The following is a 19,798-nucleotide window of genomic DNA, read 5'->3' on the forward strand; positions in this document are numbered from 1 at the left end:
CTAGCGGATAGGAGAGAGGAATGGAGAGCTGCATCAAACCAATCTTAGTCTTGCTGATAATCCATGATGATGACCCAATTCTTGGAAATTTGGATACATTTCCAAGGTAATCTCATCCATCTGCACTAATTTATCCAAATTTTATATTATTCGACTATTATCATCTGGACTTAAGTCTAAGTTCGCGGTATTAAAAGTGTAATTACAGTTAATCATCAATACGATTATTAGCAATGACGAAACTCATGATTAGTTTACACATCTTATCCTCAGCGTTTATTCCATTTGAATCTAGTTTCTTTATGTGTCGAATACTGTCTCAGTTTCTCACTGTGCTTTTTATTTTCTCGTTACAGGTAGAGTTAACTAACTATTTTACATCTTGTGCCACTCAAAATCATTTCCAAGGATATCGTGTTTTCTAGCCAACACTCACATAAATTATTCAGGTCTCACCTCTCACTAGTTTTTGTTAATTACCTATTCCGCGATGACCAAGCACAGAGCTCAGAATCCAGCCCTCGAAAAGGTGGCAAAAAGCTCTCCAAGTGAGTTAGGTTGGGTCTCTCTCTAAGGCGGAAATTTCTACAGTCTAGAAATGAAAACAAACGTCATTAGAGTTTTATTGTGAAAAGAGCTAACATTGCGAAGGAGCAGAGGGCGGAACGCAGAGAAGAAAGATGAATAGCGGGGAGCGGTGCTCGCTCACCGCAGGTGTTTCCACTTCTCATATCCCACTCGAGAGAGAGAGAGTCAAGTCAGTTTGAAGTGTTGGCAGTCGACAACGGCGTCGTCACGAACGTGGCGTATTAGAGCTTAATGGAGGCCCGTTGGGGAGGGGGGGGAGAAGAGGGAATATTGGGGGGGGGGATGTATGGAGGGTAGGAGAGGGATAGGAATGAGATGGCATGGCAACTGGGGAGCAGAACAGATTAAGTACTTCACCCTATCGATTATCGCTGCTTCAAGTACGTTTCAGTACCGGGGACTGAGTAGCGATTGCAATGAACTCGAGATTTTTTATTTGATTTTTCAAAATCACAATTTCTAATATTTTTCTTAAAGTAGACTTTTTGGAAGTGGTTTTTATTACGATATTGAAGAGACACTAAGGTAAGAGGACGAGAGACGACTGGAGGCTTTGGAGATGTGGGTGTGGAGAAGAATGGAGAAGGTGAAGTGGACGGAGAGGAAGAGGAACGAAGAAGTGCTGGACATGGTGGGTGAGGAGAGGCAGCTTTTAGATGAGATACGTAGGAGACAGAGGGTATGGATACAGATGGTATATTGAAAATAGTGTTAGAGGGCAGCATGTTGGGTAAACGAGGGAAAGGAAGGAAAAGAATGGGATTTTTTAGATAGGATGAAAGGGAGCAGGCCTTATTGTGCATTGAAGAGGGCAGTGCTGGAGGAAAGAGGATTTTCCCAGAAGGATTCTTAAGTACTTCATGGAAACCTTTCTTCATCGGTAGGAAACTAAATAATATTCCAAAGGATCCCTCTGGAATTGGCCTATTTAATTTCCGAAGATGAGTGAATAAAATGAGAAACCAACAGATTTCGATGTTGGATCCAATATTTTGCCCCAGCGTTGTATCTACTGTTTACAATATCAATGGTATGACTTTATTTGCACTTTCTCGCATATTTTACATTACATTTTTGTCTTTATGAGTTGTTTCTTTTACAGCCACCATTGTCGGTATTTTTCTTAAAGTAGTCCTTTGTGTATTATTTTTTTGCAATATTAACCTCAGACCGGACTTGATTATGGAAGACAAAAACATAGGTATAAGGTATCAGCTAACAACAAAGGCGTAATTTAAAGGTGAATCAGTAATTTTTACCAAAATTTTATAAAATTCGAATTTTTTTTTTTAATCCGATATCTTGGCTACCCTGGATCAGTGAATGTTTATATATAAAAACTGTTGAGTTTTATAAAATTTTGGTAAAAACTAAGCTTCATCTTTAAATTAAGCCTTTTTCAGCTATTATATATAACCAGTTTTTTCTCTTCCATCATCAAGCCAGGTCTGAAATTGGCTGAAAATGCGTGTCCATTATGTGGGAAGCCGGGTCTATATGGGTTAAAACTTCGTTTAACTCGATATCATGATAAATGTAAAACGGTCACTTTATTTCCACAGATTTTATCTTAACCCACCTAGGTTTCGACAATATCTGTACACTATCATTATCAAAGTACTTGACACTGACAGACAGATACTGAAAAGTGCCTTGAAGAAGGCTGTGTATATTGTCAAAACCTAGGTTGGTTAAAATAAAATCCGTTAAAATAAAGTAACTGTTTTACCTTTCTCACGATATCGATTTTCGATTTCCTCAAGATATCGCCAAAGACGTAAAACTCAATTCTTTTTACTCGTCAAGTTATTTAAAATTTAATTTGAAAGGCATACGTCTATATATGCTCTATTTAATATCAGGAAAACCTTCCCAAGAAGTTTGAATATGAGATGAAAAAATTAAAAGATGCGTGTACCAAAAGATCAGTGGCGTAGCCAGGATTTGAAATGGGGGGGGAGGTTTACCGGAGATTTTGGGGTCCTTCCTGGGTGTATGGAAAACACCCCAGGACAAAAGGGGGTCCTCCCCCGGAAAATTTTGGGATTTTTGATGCTAAAAACGTGATTCTTTCGGACTCAAAAAGAGTAATTTTGTACGAGTATTCATTATTGAGGCCGTGTTTTTAAAGGATCAAGGGGGGGGTAACCCTCCCCTCCCGTGGCTACGCCACTACAAAAGATTGACGAAGAGAACGCGGAGATAAAGACGAAATTCAAAAGGGAAGAAAGGAAGGAAGATAGAGGGGGCAAATTAGTTCGGGAGGAGGAGGGCATGATGGAGTTTCGGCGGTTTGTAAAACGGCGCGTGCATTACGTGAGGCTGAGTGTATTCGTACACACCCCCTTCCAGGGGGGGTTTGAGTTTGTCGCCGGCTTTTCTCTGGCGGGACGTTAACGGGGTGAGTTTGCTTTGTGGGGAGGAGACAAAGCACACACCCTCCCCTTGCTCCCATGTTATAATGATTTTAATAGGGCGCGGTTTTCGGGCTCTTATTTTTTTTCCTGCGCCCCGGAGGCAAATTGGCGTGCGATGTCTTGCGCCGCAGAGCGCGGCAAAGGGTGGCCGACGGCGACGGTGTAAAGGGTGCAGAGAGGGAGAGGGTTAGGGGGGGGTCGCGTGTCCCCCCCTCCCTCCTAAAAGCCCTTTGTCACGTTAAACCCTCTTGCGATGCATCTCCATCGCCTTTGCATTTACCTCTCTCCCTCCATTCAAACTCCGCTCATCTCCGCGTATATTGCTCCTGAAAACGATCTTTAATGGAACGGACTTGTTCACCAATTTATTAGCAAAATTCAAGTTAGGTTAAAGAATAAACTTTGTTCTATTCCACACAGTATTTATTAAAAGACTCTACCGGCTCACCACTTGCCAATTACTCTAAATGCGGAAAACGGTAGTCTTTTTTTTATAAATACTGAGTGGAATAGGGCAAAGTTTATTCTTTAATCTATCATGTGAAGATTCCACAAAGTAAAATCTCAATACATTGATTTCAAACCACATAGTTTATAATAATTCAATTTTGTATTTTTAATGACAAAATTAACATGAAATCTATGGGTAATTAAGAGCGTATCAATAATGTAAGCTATATTAAATCTGTATCTTGGAGTGTAGGTCTCGAAAAAATTGAAATGCAACTTTTTTCAAGGCATGAATTCCAAGATACTGTTTCAACATTAAATATAGAGATCAAGAGAAAAATTAAATGATGAAAGTTATCAGTGTTGGAAAAGTAACCTTCTGTTAACAAACTCGAAGACAAAAGAATATAAAATTCTATTCAAATCCTTGGGATCACTCTTTTCAACCATTTAGCCCCGCAGAAATTTTTAGAAAAGACCAACTTATCGAGATGCTTTCTTCACGTTCGGGTAGGTGCCTTTATAATTTTACCGGCTTTCGAGAAAAATCTTTGACTAGGGTCGGATGACTTTGTCATAGGCCGGTAATGACGCTGGTGATATCAAATGAAATGGTCAAGATCGAAGTTGAAAAATCGAGTTATGATCTAAAATCGAATATCATGGTTCGATCTCGATTTCCTCAATCTTCTAATATCAAAATCTGATTTTTATATATTTATTTCAATTACCCCCGAAAACAGCACAATGAGGCCCTCACATCGGGAGTTTTAACAATCAATAACAGACGGGAAGGGGCAATCTATCCAGGTGGGACTCGAACCCGCGACCTTCGGTATGGTAGGCAAGGACTTATCCCCGCCCTAACGGAGGCTGACAAGATTAGATTTCATTAGAAATCGATTTTTCCATCATGGCGGACTCCCTAGTATTTAAACGAGAAATTGCGCAACATTTGGTTACCATAATAGTGCATTTTGAGGGTAAATAACTGTAGCCTGGGCAGCGAATAATTTATATTCCAAGTCGCAACATCATCCAAAATTTATGAGCTGACAAAAAACTCAAAGTTGCGCGATTTCTCATTTATTGAAATGTATTTATTTTAACTTGGTGAGGGAATGCAATTATTCCATTGCTTAGAGTTCAGTGGTTACACACCAACAGTTATCAGTATTCGATCGTTTCCTTTGACTTCTTTTTAATTACATCCCCTTTTCAGAATTTCATATTCCTCCCTGACCACCCAACGCATACCATACTTCACGGGGAACTCGGGTTTTTCGCATGGCGTGGCATAGAAACCGCTTCGGTAATAATCTTCGTAATGAGAGGGGTGATGAGGGCTGGGAAACGGTGACCAGGTCCTGGAAAACAGCGTCCGGTCGGGGGGTTTGTGGGGTGGGGGAGGGTGAAAAGGGGTTAATAAGTGGGTCGCCGGTGAGCAGTGAGTGATAGGGTGTGGGTTGGAGGTCGGACGACGCTGTGAGTCATTTTGCGAGATAAAAGTGTCAAAGTGGAGGGAAGTGCAACGCTTTTGTAAATGCTTCAAGGGGTCATCCTCCCTCTAAAATAACCGCTAACGAGGGGGGGAGGCTTCACGAGTTGACTCCGCGATTTGAATGCCGTGTTGTTTGTTTGGCTCGTAAGTAATACGAAAAATGTTAGTTAATAGTTTTATATATTAGGGTCCAATCTTATTCATTCCATCTCTCATATAAATTCCACATTTTTAGAAAGAAATGTAATGCAGGTCATTTCTCTTGGCTCTGACGTCGGAAATCACTACATCGCTGTAATAAGTGATCAAAGCTCAGGAATTATTAATGGGAGATGGTTTTGTTGTTTGAGTGCCTGTGGAATTATTCAAGTGCTAACATTGTCTTGTACTGATTTTGAGAAGGTGTGTTACTCGGAAGAGTTGTAATGTGATAGTTTTGCACATATTTTTCGGTGTTTTTTCGTGGCCCGATTACGAACTAGCTTTTCCACACACCCCGAAAACACTTGGTAGTTTACACCGAAGATCCAAAAATTTAACAACTTTAAAAACACGAGCACTTTGGTTCAGATAGTTATTAAGTTTTAATTGAATGGTAGGATTTATAATCAGTCATATCATTAAAACAGAAACGCTGATAGACTGGTGAAAGCTAGGAAACGTCAGCGTATGTTGCCGAAGTGATAGATAGGGGTAACTTAACCATGCGTGACTCGAACCCGGAACCTTAGGATTAGTAGGCGAGGGCTCTACCCCGTTGCCACCGTGGCCAGCCGGAGTTTACTTTTATCTGTAATGCTCTTCAGTGAAGAGCTTAAATCATGAGCTCAACGACCATGAAGCATGCTCCATTACGCTCTGAAAAATCCTGTTTGAACCTCTTGACGTAACCGTGTAACTTCCACTCTGCTCCAACTCATTTCTTTCCCCTACCCCTCGTATTTTGTATCTATTGATTTTGCTCTGCCTTCATCAATGATTATTCCTACGGTTGCTGGGTTGCGGAATTTTGCGAAGTTTTAATGCTTTTTTTAAACTATGACTCCATGGTTATCTGCAATATTCATTCATCACAGGGAAATGTACTGAGAGATACCCTGTCATTCTGTTAATGATAATAAACTATAGTTTTAGAGAAATCAATTGAAGTATTGTTTTCTATAAAAATTACAATTATTATTTTACTGTAATAAGTAGCATAAGTACGTAAATTAATTGCTTTCTTTTTCGCTGCTTCATATTCATAAGTTTGCGAACGTTTTTATGACGCTCATTCGTTGTCACTGGCGTTGGTGTTGAATAAATATCTGTAGAAAATGCGAAGTGTTGCCAAATTCAGCATTTATTGTTCATGGCTGAATCGGGACTCGTTAAATTCTCGCGCATACATACTATTTGCATTTGTTCTTTAAGATTGGTCCCATTTAATTTTAATAAGCAGAGCTCCGCTGAGGAAATTTAAGGTGGAAGTAAGCGAGGTGGGTAAAAGCGAGTAAGAGAAAATAATGATGTGTCCTTTGGGGGACATCCTCATCAAATGGAGAAACATTACATGATCAAAGGAATCGAAAAACGAGATGATAAGGGGAGAAGAGATGTGGTCAAAGAAAGAAAAATGAGGAGAATTGTGAATTATTTGAAGTTTGTTTTTCCTTTTTTGATTCTGCTCGATTACTTTTTCTCTTTCCGGTGATCTAACGGAGATGGAACGAACGCAAGGGTGGTTTATAAGGGTCTTTCGCTCCGGTAAGGAGAAACGCGGCTAAATAAACCAAGGAAAAAGCGACAAGGGCTGGTCGGAAGCAATGCGTTAAGCGGTAGAGATAATGATTCCGAATGATTACCCCCGACCCAACCACGCGGGACAGATTTAAGGCTTCGGGTGGAAGGTTTTTGAGCTATGCGCCTTCTCAATGGAAAAAAAATAATTTTGGCATTATTCACCGCTGCTGGCATGAGGTTAGAGGCATGGAAGGTGTTAAGAAAGAATTGAAAAATATTTTTCCGCTCTTAAAAAAGTTTCTCATATTAAGTCTTAACCCATTATAACCGAATTTTGCTTCTAAGCAGCATCAAAAATGTATTAATTCTCTGCTATATTTAGGAAAAATGTGAAGCATGTTTTATTTTGTGTTGTAAATTGTAATGACGAAATGTTTAGCTGCCACATACATTATGATTGAGTGGAAATATTTCAAGTTATCAAAATGAAAAATTTTGAAATTTGATTTCTCCCATAAACAGCTCTGGGTTAGAAAGGGTTAATTAGACGCTATCCCCAAAACAATCTTATGGATGGGAATTGTTAAAAAGAATGGAATTGATCGTGTATTTATTAGAGTTCATTTAACTGTATTAGGAGTGACGCTCATATTTGATACCTAGTACTTCCGTATCAGAGCAACAACTTATGAGGGGTAAAAATGAATTTAAATGTTGAAAAGGCATATGTATAAAATTAATTGAAAGAAAGCGTCCATTGTTGGTGAAATTAATCGGTGATATCCATAACCAATGAATATAATTAAAGATTGAAGTAACTTGGAAGAAGTATTTGTAGAGGCCAATACTACGTTTTGGCCTCTATAAATACTATGCGGAACTCCTTGGGAACAGATAAAACTCATTATTTTTCCGTCAAAGTAATTGTTGATCCAAGACTTTATTTTGCAGCGTACTCTCGAATTAAATGGAAAAATACCAATGGAAATTATTAGGATTGATTATTATGGCATCACTGGTCTAAATAATTGTTTCAAGTCTGCCTAAGGGATTTCCTTAGTGTTTGGTTAAAAGTGAGATGTTATTTATTTTGTTGCACGTCGTTGTCTGTTCTAGGAACAAAAGCAGGTATAGACGGGAAAAACATAAAATCTCTTTGAAAAAAATAAGATATCCCTTTACTTATTGAAAGAAAAGAAGTCGTGATAATTTTTTTTAAATGTTGTACGGAAATACTAGAACAAAAGTTCTTAGCGGCACCTTTAATATTTTTATCTGTTTAAACTAGAAAAATAGAATAGTCAATGGTAGTATAACTTTTTAAGTTTAAAACCCACTGCTGGGTGACACGTCTCCCGTTAAGGCAACATTTGCGATAGCCCAGCGTGTCTGGTATAAAGCCTAAGTCCTTATTCAAGGGCACAAATCAAAGGCGGGAGAGGGTAGGAACACAATATGGAGATTTGAATGCGTGTGCCTCCATTCGTCTATGGAAATCTCAGCGGGGTCCCTCGGAGGGGGCCTCAATTAGTCCGGATTTTAAAAGTGCCGTGGGCGATCGGGCGCATGCCGTTAAGCACCGCGTGATTCAACGCTGGGAAAAGGGATGATGGCCACACGCACGACTTTGAATTTATTTGCGTGCGGAAGGCGTGACGGAAACAGGTTGGTGTGAGTTCTGCCTCCTGCGAAGTAGTCTCGAGAATGCTTCCTTACCAGATGACATGTGTTATCTAAGTACAGCGCTCTTGAAGACTTATTATTTCCAAAGAGAAGACTCGAAATATGATAACTCCAAAATGAGAATCTTTGGGAAATTGACGGACGGAATTAAGGTTTGTTTAAATTTTCTACGCTTCATCTATCTACATCTACGTACTATCCCGCAAGCCGCCTAAAAGGCGTATGGTAGGGGGTGTTAGGACACCTGCCATTTGCACATTAAAGGAAACGCTGCAACAAAATTTATTAAAATCCTTTATGACTCGAGGGAAAAAGAAATTCGCATATCTATCCGTTCCACAAAATATCTCTCTTTATGTATCGCTTCTGTCGGACCTGGAAAAAAAGTGGGGCTCTAATATTATGTTCTCCGTGTCACTCTTACAGATATACATTTTCAATTGTTCAAACAATCTAAGCCTAGCGCGCAGCCTGCGATTCTCCAGCGGCTCCAAGCTTAATTGACTTAACATCTGGGTAACGCTGTCTGTACGCCCGTAGCAGTTTCTGACGAACCGCGCAGACTTCTGGTTGTGCGGGCTGGAAGAGCCATTATTTCCAAAGAGAAAACTCCAAATTTATTCATTTAATCATAGCCAAAAACATCATGAAACTTTTACATTTAGTTGGTAATCAAATTAAATAAATTGATAATTAACTAATTAAAATTTCACAAGCGATAAATAATAATAAAAAGTTGTAGATATTAAGTGGAAAGCTGCTGTAAGTGTCGGTTAGAACTATTGCGTTAGTCAGATAATGATATGGCAGGAGAAGTGACAGAGAGGCTGTTGGATAGGGTAGGTAAATGGTATAATATGGGTGTGTGATAAAATTATGGGCGTGTTGAATTAAATGGAGCGGGAAAAATTTTTTTTGTGTCAGCGAGATCCATAACTTCCATTCTTCCAACTTCCAGCGAAATCCATAACTTTGGTGAAGCCATAGACTCGTAACGACATCATGGATAGGTTATTCATCGAAGGATGGGTGTATAGAATGTGAATATCTTTACATGGGGAACATTATGCATAGTGTGAACGAAGTTAAAAAGTAATAGTTGAGGAGATAATTATGAATAAGAGTTTTGTGGAATACTCTATCTAACAGTTGATTACCAATGGTTATTAATTCTATGTTATACAATATTTATTTCGCACAGTCAAACAAAGTAAAAAGTCTTCTTCCCTTCAAAATAAAAATCTTATTCGGCGTTTATTTAGCTCAATTTTGGTGGTGTGTAAAATAAATGATAAACGTTGAATCTATCGGACTAGTTCCTTGTTGAAGACGATGTTTCCTAACCTGCTTCCAAGAGCAATGGTGTCATTCACCAAGGCCCGAAATAAAGATTCATCAAGATCATTCCGTAAATGTTTGTGATAGATAAGTTATAACGAAAAAAATCTTCCTTACTCAGCTATTTTATCATAACATGCACGTGGAAAAAATGCTCAATTTACAGCCGACTTTTCATGAGTGAGTGACATCACTCAAGTTCCGGTTCGTTCCTTGAGGGAGGGAATCGCTTGTTAGAGTGTTATTGACAACGAGGCACGTGAGATGGATGCTCTAGGCCTAGAACAAGCGGAGAAGTGGTCAGCCGCTCGGCAGGAGTAAATGACGTCGTAAACTTATCAGTAAAAATGATAAGGTGTTCGCTTTTTCACTGCGAATTGCTCGAGAAGTAGTCGACCGGGTTTAAAATGGAAAAGTTAGGGCCTCTTTATTTTTTGCTTTTATATATTGCTATCAAAAATTTTCAGAAATGGTGAAGATTCAAGTTCTGATTCCTTTGCGAATGAGAACAATGGCGTGTGTCAGATAAGCCAAGTGAAGGAGCAGTGAGATAGAGGATGTTGGATAGGTAATTTACGGTAAAATAAGGGTGTGCATTTGAATTAAAGGGTGTGGAAAAAAAACATTTTTTTTATTGTCAGCGAGATTTATAACTTCCATCATGGCTAAACGAGATACTATGACTTTTTTCTTTGTTTAACTGTGCGATATAGATTTTGTAAAGCATGAAAAATATAATCATTCGTAATTAACTGCCGTATAGAGTGTTCTACTTAATTCTTACTCACAATTATTCCGGTTCATTCTGATCACTTGAGGACATCTTGGACGAGTTTAAATTGAATTGCGCGACCGGGAATACGATGGACGACCGGAATAGCAAATGGGCCGTGAAAAATAAGCGATCCTCCGCCCGAAGGGGTGGTCACGCAGTCAACAAGCGGCGACACACAAGATAAATATCACACGGATATCCCACCCTCCGCGAAGCGATGAATTCGTAATGTGCTGGGAGGCAAGCCTTTGGTTGGGAGGTGCGGGAGATGAGCGGGAAGTTTTTGAAGGAACCCAATCGGCAGTTAAGGTTTGGAAAGCGGACACGCGACTGCCACTCGCCTCCTCTCCCCCCCCATAAAAGCCCCAAAGTAAACCCTTCCTTCACAGCGGTGTGGGCGCGACGCCAGCCCCCCCTCCCCCCTGCACTCTTTCGAACATGAGCGGGGGCGATGGCTAGGGCCTCCCGTGGTCGCCGCGTGCCGCACACAATCTGCATACCACTCACTCTAAACGCGTGGCCGCTTCAGTGAGGATAGGGGTACGTGGACGGGGAATTACGATGGCCGTCCTAAAGGGAGTCATCCCTTCCCTCTCGTGCGCTCTCACGATTATGTCTTCGGCCTAATCCGACCAGATTCAAATCGACGGGGAGTCTTCCATACTCCTTACTTTTTTTTGCGACCACACCCGTTGACAATCGGTGAGCTAAAGAGGCTTATAAAGTCCTCCCTCCGCCATCGTCGAGGTTCGCTAGAGGAAAGCAAAACACGTGAGATAGATTCAAGAATAAACTTCTTTATATTTAATGAAAAAAACTTTCCTGTTTCGACCTTTTCAGGTCATTATCAAGGGGTAACAGAACTTTCTCTTACTTTTGAATCTATCATTTCACCATTCCACGAAGTGAACTCGCAAACCATCGATTTGTCATAACTCTTTTTCCTGGTAGGGATTTGACAGTTCCCCGTGACGTAATCCTTAGAGGAATTGGGAGGATACTGAAAACCCCTAAAAATTCGGATATGAAGCAAAATTTGATGCATAATTAGCCAGTTTGGTATGCTATCCAATCTAAACCATACCCCCGCAGAACCAAGTACCTGTTCCACCACTCGAAGTACCAATCTTCCTTTCGCAATTACCATGGCTAATGGTCGAATTCGAATGATCCAAGCTAATTATATGGAAGACTTTCGGAGTATATCGGGTGAAACTGTTGTCATCATGGTAGTAAGTACTTAGTGGGAGACCCGAAAGATAGTCAACCCTTCATTTCCACCGCCTGCTCCTCAATTGATTTTTTTCCCGAGAGTAGAATCATGTGCCTTACATCTTTATTGCCAACACCCGTTCCTTCTGCCCCACTGATCGGTGAGCATAAGAGGCTTACAAAACTCCCAGTTAAAAAGCTCAAATCCAAGCTAATGCACGGCACAAGATCCTCAATTTTTTCAGCGAAAACTCGTTATCATGCCCTATCCGAACCGTTTCGTTGGATTTTGCATCCAAATATCTCCTCCGAGGGGGTTCCACTTTATGGCTCGAATGCCAACTTTGCCGCGGACCGAAACAATTGAAACACTGTACTATCCTTTCCCATTATGCACCTAATTTTCCACACCAATGGATTTTCTATTCAGATTTCCAAAAGATTTACTCAAGAAATTTTTGCCAAAGTCGATACAAAAGGCATTTTAAATTGCTCCCAAGATTTAAAAAAATTAAGAACTAGCAATAGGCAGCCGTTGCAATTCAGCGAGTTATGAAGATTAAGATGTAGCTTTGCAATTATGGAACCATTGATTTATTCTTCACAGTGTTTAAGTACATCACAGGTTGACCTTCCAGCTTTCGTTAGCGCCGATTGCCGCAGTCTTTATCACTATTAATTGGAGATTCCCAAACGCGCAATAATATTCAGAAGAAATTGGTAAACCCACGAACCGGATTAGTGAAAAATATGTTTTTGAAAGGAATGTGGTTGTATCAGCGTTTCATCCCTAATTCTTCATCTCTACATTCCCCTTTTCTCCGTGATATATTCTTCATTACCTTAAATCTCTAGTATTTTTCATACCTTTAATATCTCATCACCTCTAACATCTCTCATTTGATCAACCGCTTCTCTTAACGTCGCGTCGTCAAGCTATCTCAACCGTTCTCTCAAATCCTCCTACAGGGTGGAGATAACTTTTTTCACAAATGTTTAATGCTGTATAGCTGATGCCAGTAGAAACCAAGATTACAATGCTGCTAAGATCTAAAACGCACCATTTATGAACTACAGAAACGTTGAGCTAAGCGCTTCGATTGCTACGTTGCCAGATGCTCTCGACAACTCACGACTTCGAATACTTTGCCTGCCGGACATTGCGAAGTAGCCAAGGCATCCGGCAACAGGGCAAACTCGCGGCTAATTGGAGCGCTTGGCTCAAAGTTTCTGTAGTTTAAAAAGAGTGCATTTCGGCCTAAACATCATTGGTAATTTTAGTTCCTACTGGCATCGGCTATCCAATGAAATTATCAATGGATTTTTATCCTCATAGAAAAATCTGCAAATTTCGTTGTAAAATCAAGTAAATGGTTTTGCTAGTAGTGGACCCCGTTGTCGTAATGGCCACGCGGGTATTCCCTAACCCACCCTTTCATCCATTTCCTCTCCCTACAAGGTTCGACGGACTCCTTTCGCGGCGCGCGACTTTCAAGTTTTCAAAATTATTATTAATCTTGTTATTCGATTTCATCCAGGAGTAGCTCTGGGTTAGAAAGAGTTCAAGAGTACTAGGTTATGTCTGAGGAATATGTTATCATTCGAAGTCTTTCGTTAATGACCAGCTTGCATGACACAATAGCGAAACTGGATCAGCCGAGACACACTTCGGCGTCGCAGTCCACTACACTCATTTCCTAATATTAGAAAATGAATAAAAGGAATGAAACACTGTAATTATAAATAATTCGTTGTCTTTCCAGGATGAGTATAATAAAATAATCAAATCTGATATTTTTATTGCATTAAAAGTGAAACTTTCATCAGGTTGCTCCGTGTTTTCTTTGTAGAGCCGTTAGAGGATTGGATTTCCACCCTCTTCCACGGTGCATTGTTCTCCTTACAATCGTATTTTCCGGGAAAGTGACCAAGGAAAAATGCGGGTACCTCCTCTGTAATGTAGCATATATACTTTCGTCCGGTCGATGGGACTCATTCTATTGACTTCTCTGTGTTATTAAAGCATTTTTATTTACACATTTATTTCTTGGCAGAAGTCAACTCTTTTTTCGTGGGTCCGATATAGTCCCTTGCTTCCGTATTTGAAGGGACAATTTCGCTCCAGTATCCGGGCACCTGGTTTCACAAACATGAATTCCAAAACAACGGACTTTCATCGTCCCTACCCGCTGCTCCCTTCCCCTTATATCTCGACGGACCCTACCGTTATTCCATACCCGACTTCGCCGCCAGATCCCAGATGACTCCATTTATATCGCACGCCGGGAGGACGAATCCTCGAATAATTCCCAGCTTAGTTATTTCCCGCGCGATGAAATAATTTTTCCTGCGAGCGCTCGGCCCGGAACAAAACATGCCCTTGCCGCTCAGAACCAGGAAACGTGAATTGGGAAGGATATAGAGGCCACATCAGTCTGTTCGATGTCCTTCGACTGCCACGCCCATTGTCGCGAACGCAAACAGCTTCCAGACCCCTGTGACGATTCTAATTGTGGATCATGGATTCCCTCCATTTGATTACGGCGTTTTGATGACTAATTATGACGCGGCTTAAAGCATTGTATCATCCTCCCAAACTACCCCCTTCGTCTCCGTCCTTTGTAAATAATGTGGACGAATGGTAAAATCTCCACTCACCCCAATCGTAACCATCTAAAATCGGAAACAAACCCCCTAGTGAAATTAAAAGAATATAACTTGGTGGATTTGATGCAATATGAAGATAAATATCAACATATGGGATAGCTAACGTTTTTTAGCTTCCAGAGGCACCTCTAACGATGCTGGAACGATCTAGCAGTGAAGATTCTTGGACCCTTCCTAAAAACGTAAATATATTTAGGAATAGGTTGAAGAAGGATTTGCTATCATTTGTTTGTACGATATCACTGATGAGGGTGAAGATGCATATCTCTAAAATTAAAATTTTGAAATTTTAAGATGCTACTAGTGGAAAAAAGTGGGCAAAAACGTTGCGGTCCTAAAATAGACATGCATGCTAAGCATTTTCAAATACTAATTACAACAATCAAATTCCATAACGAATAATATTTACTCTTATAACCAATCCAATGGATATATGGTCGAATAATGACTTGATTATGAATGAAAATGGATTTTTCACCCGATTTCTAAGATATATAATCAAAGAAATAACAACATTGGACTATCCCCCGAGACTATAACACATCTCGGTTAGCATGCTTTCGTTTACAACACACTTTTCTTATCGCACGTCAGAAATTATTTTCTATCCAATTCGTTTAAGGTATAAAGTAAAGGAAAAGGTCAATTTAAGGTATATGAAATGATATAAAGCGTACTTAGAATTTACCAGGCGATAGGTATTGTTTTTCACGTGTCATCTCTTTGTAGAATCGACCCTGAATGTACTCTGTGCGTACAAGCTAGATAACAATTAAAATAAATGGGAAACGGATAATTTTGTGTAAAATAGGTATCGTAAGGTAAAAATGATAATCTGTATTAATCTAAAATCATTTATGAAGTGTCATAGTGGTAATGAAGGTAGTAAATAATACAAATTTCATATTTCTAACATATTTTAAGGAGAATATATATTTGATAAAGGACATAAACAGTATATATGAAATATCGGCCAGAACATGTGTTTGAAACTTAGGGCTATACCTGGGCACACTTAAAAATATGAAGATCATTCCGAGATTTCATATTCAGTTACGAAAAATATCTATATAGTTTTGCATCTTATCATACCTTTTGCGAATCATTCACTTATTAGTGGAGCAGTCGAGGTTAAAACGTGTAATTTAAATCAAACGTCGGTAAACCTTACTCAAACATCAGGATAAAATTGTAGACATTATATTAATTAATTTTACCAATCCTTGTGCTGTGTACATTCATGTTTGATAAAAACTTTATTTTTTCCTTAAAGACATTTATCATCAAAATATTGTAGAATTATCATTGCTAAAGATAGAGGAAAATTTATGAGTGAGTCGTATTTTTTAATAAACATCCGCGCCCCAGGTTCATTTAATCTAAAATGCATTCTCAAATATATTTATCATACTAGGCTATTTTTATATATTTCCACAAAAAGAGGCTCAATTCTCTGTCTTCCTACCCCCACTGATGCTCCGGCAACAGCTTCCAGTTACGGTATATATAGTCATTTTTTTATTTAAAGATAATTGCAACAAAAGGCTATTTGCGGAGTCACCATGATTAAGTAATTGTTTGGAAGTATATCCGCAGCCGAGACTCATTCAGTATTAATATTTTGTTAAAATATATTTTGGAATATAAACATGAATACTACATTGAATATTGGACATATTTCAACAGTAGGGATTGTAATTTATGCTTTCGATGGAGTGAAAACATGAATTACGTTTTGTTTTGTTGTCTTTAACGCTGTAATGTGACTGGATTAAGAAATGCTGGTGCGACTACTCTGGCATCTCAAACTTTTTTTCAACCACAGCAATGGAAGAAGTGAATCCTTCCTTGTTAGCTAAGTACATCTTCCTTGTGGTTATAGCTCCCCTGCCTATTCTCCCAACCGTTGTCTCCAGCTTTCAATTACGTTCATTTACGTTCAATGTATATATAAGTTTTTATATGACGATACGTATCATTAATGGAGATCTCTTCTAGCAGTATTTCACGTGATGATGCATGAACAGTTATGATTAAGTAATATTTTGGAATCACAGTGGCGGTTGAAACTGATTATGACGTATGCGTTTTAAAGTACATTAATCCCCGTCTACAGCTTCCGATTTATCTTGAATATAATTTTTTTTTATTTAAAGGTACTTATTCCCAATAGGAATTCTGCAGAAGCAGTATCTTAAATAAAAAAATAGGAAAAGTTATGATCAAATTATTGTTTTAGAATGGCATCCGCCGCGCCGCATACAATCATTGCATTCCGTCGTGTTTTTAAATGCTTTTTGTCAGAGTTAAATGCGTAATTGAACGTATTTTCACCAAATAAAACGTAATTAATTTTTAGTTTGGTTACGACAAAATTAACTATAAATACTTTATTTTGCCCTCTTTCTGTTGTTATACGACTAAATCATTGGTTGTGGTGGTGCGACCTCGCTCTGATATCTCGTCGTCTTTATTTTTCAACGACAACTAGGGATGAGGTGGATCCCTTCCTCATATCCCTTATAAAATCCCCCTTCCCTTGCCTCCTCCTCATCGTCAGGGTCTCATTCCCCCCTCCTAAATCCCCTCCCCAGCTTCCAATTACCCCCATTGTTTGGCTACCGTTCCGTCGTGTTGATTCTGCCCCTCCACTACCCTTGCTTGCTGCGACGCACCTGCCTCTCCGCTGGAAAATGGCTTTTGCCTGCCCGTGACGTCTCGGGCCACACAACAGACTTCAGCTCCGCGTGCTGTTGGACAAAAGGGCTTATATTTACCCGCGCGCCATCGAGGAATCCGCTTCCGCACCAATGGACGCATGTGCCTCGGACGGGACGAGTATGGTCGTCAAAACGACGGAGCCTGGGAAAAGGTAGGATTTGATAAGGCGCTCAGTCGGTGGAGAAGGGGAAGACAGGGGAAAAATGTTCTCACGAAAGACACCCTCCTTCCTACGATTTAATTACCACAGAGGATGTTTTCCAGCCGGATTCTGGTTGCGCTGTCAACCACCGCGTATTTGAATGGGTTTTCAATTGTCACCACGCGCGTCGCTGATAAAAATAATAATTAGACGACGAAAATAATTTGGTAAACGAGCAAATCAAAGGAAGGGCCCTAGGAAAGATAGAATTTGACAAGGCTTTTAGTCAGTGGAGAATATATATAGATAATAGTGGATAATATATATACCTATAAAAGCGAACCTATTTCTTAACAATATTACAACAGAGATAATTCTCCTGTCGTCCAGTGCTGATACCCAACGCGTACTTCAGTCAGTTTACAAGTTGACACTCTCGTTGCTACAAAACATTATGTGTTGTCAAATTTTACTGAAATAAATTTAAACTATTTATAGTTAGAACCTTAAAATATCTCTTACATGGAAATCAGAATCGGTATCAACAGTTGTGTGTAATACATTACTTAATGTAGGGTCGTGCGCTAAGTTTGGACTCTTTCTGAGTGACTCTGAACCAAGCTTCCGCAGTTTCTGCGAGGTATGGTTTTTTTCTAGTCTGATTGGTGCAGTCGAAAAGATTATTAGTGTGCACTGACTCTTTGCTTGGATGCAATGTCATTTTAGACTTCACCCACACACAGCGATTGTTTGCTATCCATAAGTTTAGGGATGAAAATTTACATTTTTACGGGTTGCCGAAGTCAACGGTTGCTTTTCCATTGTCTTCCATAAAAATAATCTTTCTATCTGCCGTAGTATTTTCCAGCAGTATCTGTTTTCCAGGTGATGATTATCATATATTAATCTTTTGAGGCTTTTGCAAATATGCTGAAGAGCCCAATTTCAACTATGATACTCCTCCTTAATTGAATTACGGAAAGATCAACAATTTCTTCGTACTGATTCCCATGAAAAGATGTATACATAATATTCATAAGATCGAATTAAATATGTTAATTAGGTGATGCAATAAAATTGTGATGAGGATGCACGGATCACTTATTTATTGGCATTCGAGCTGTTCGAAATGCGATTAGATTTATGAGTTCCCATTGCTGTCGATTACTTAATAAGCTCAATTAGAAATAATTGGCGAACAAAAAATATTTGAATTCATAATATTTGCTTCTAAAGTTAATGCTGGTGGTTTTTGTGCTATTCATATGTAAATTTGAAAATTATAAAAACCCTGTTTTAATATTTTCCACAATCTCGGATTCTTTCATTCCCTTCTAAATTGATGATTTGTTATTTTCCAAACTTAAGCGATCATCAGAAATATACCCTCATTCTATTTATGAAAATAATCTTCGCTTCACGATATGGTTATAATGGAAAAAAACACGCCAAAAACACGAAAAGTGAGAGGAAGACCGGCAGTCGCTGACTGTGCTCCTTTTGTTTAACGCTCATTTTGAGCGCCTCCTATCCCAGCTCAGTCTACCATATCATCGCTTCGCTCTCGTCATCCATTCAGTGCAAACAAGCATTCTCGACCCGAGGTTGGGGGTAGCGCGGGGAGGCAAGAACGGAGGAACAGAGAAACAAACGAGGAGCATTAGTCGCAATAATCAAAACATCGAGGGCATTTTTGTGGTTCCGCGCTCCGCTGGATCCGTCGCTGTCCTGCCCTGCTGTATGCCTGTCTGTTCCTCAGCAACAACCACTCACGTGAACGTGTAATACCCGTCAGAAGCACTCTCCGGTAGTCGCGGCGAAGGGTTTTGAGGGGGAAGTTTACCGCACCCGCCATCCGTTCCCGCAATTCCATAACCGATGTCTCGTGAATGTGTGTGTACTTGACGAGAACAAGCGGGCTTATGCCGCTCAAGAGTGGTCAGTAGTTCCTCTCTACCTATTGCTAACGTACAATTCTTGAAGGCAAAAATCTGCCCACTATTACATGATTTTCACAGCTCATAAACTATCCAACTTTTGCCACGATTATTTTTCAGAGACAAATGCAGCCCTATGATTTTTTGTGAGCCTGTCCAATTTTCTCTCCATTATCTCCAACAATTTAATGGGAGTTTCATTTCAAAGCCTTGCAGTCCCCTATTGAGAAGAGCGTCAATATCTCGAGTAAATGCATATCCTGTAGAACAAGTTCTACTTAACACCATGCCACCCACGTCCAGAGTATTTGTCAGTGATCCCCACATTCGCACGACAAGGAAGTAAAAGAAAGTACATAAAGTAACAGAAGCAATGTATTCATATTCATGTTGGTGCCATGAGCTCGCAAGTTATGAGGTCACAATATAAATAAACTCGAGCGTTTAAACAAACGGTCTCTTTTACGTATCTGCTACATTCAAGTTGATTGCTTCATTTTGTAGATAGTGCTCCTCAAACCAGGGTATCTTGCATTTTTTTACAAACTATTAGCCATTCAATCATACGAGTTTTCATATTCGGCAGTAACGAAATTTTCAGGTAGGCTTACTCATACTTGATAACTGATTTTGAAAACTTACACA

At 39.6% G+C, this 19,798-nt stretch overlaps 1 protein-coding gene across 1 annotated transcript in view; it reads left to right on the top strand.

Moving 5' to 3' along the window:
• The first annotated feature begins 490 nt into the window (after positions 1-490).
• LOC124165910 (homeobox protein engrailed-1-like) overlaps positions 491-19,798 on the top strand; it is a 60,768-nt gene continuing 41,460 nt past the window's right edge. Inside the window, exon 1 of the mRNA XM_046543448.1 lies at positions 491-548. Within this exon, the coding sequence (XP_046399404.1) occupies positions 491-548 (58 nt within the window). The remainder of the gene's footprint in view (positions 549-19,798) is intronic.

Source organism: Ischnura elegans, chromosome 9, assembly GCF_921293095.1.
Source record: "Ischnura elegans chromosome 9, ioIscEleg1.1, whole genome shotgun sequence".
Lineage (NCBI taxonomy): Eukaryota > Metazoa > Arthropoda > Insecta > Odonata > Coenagrionidae > Ischnura > Ischnura elegans.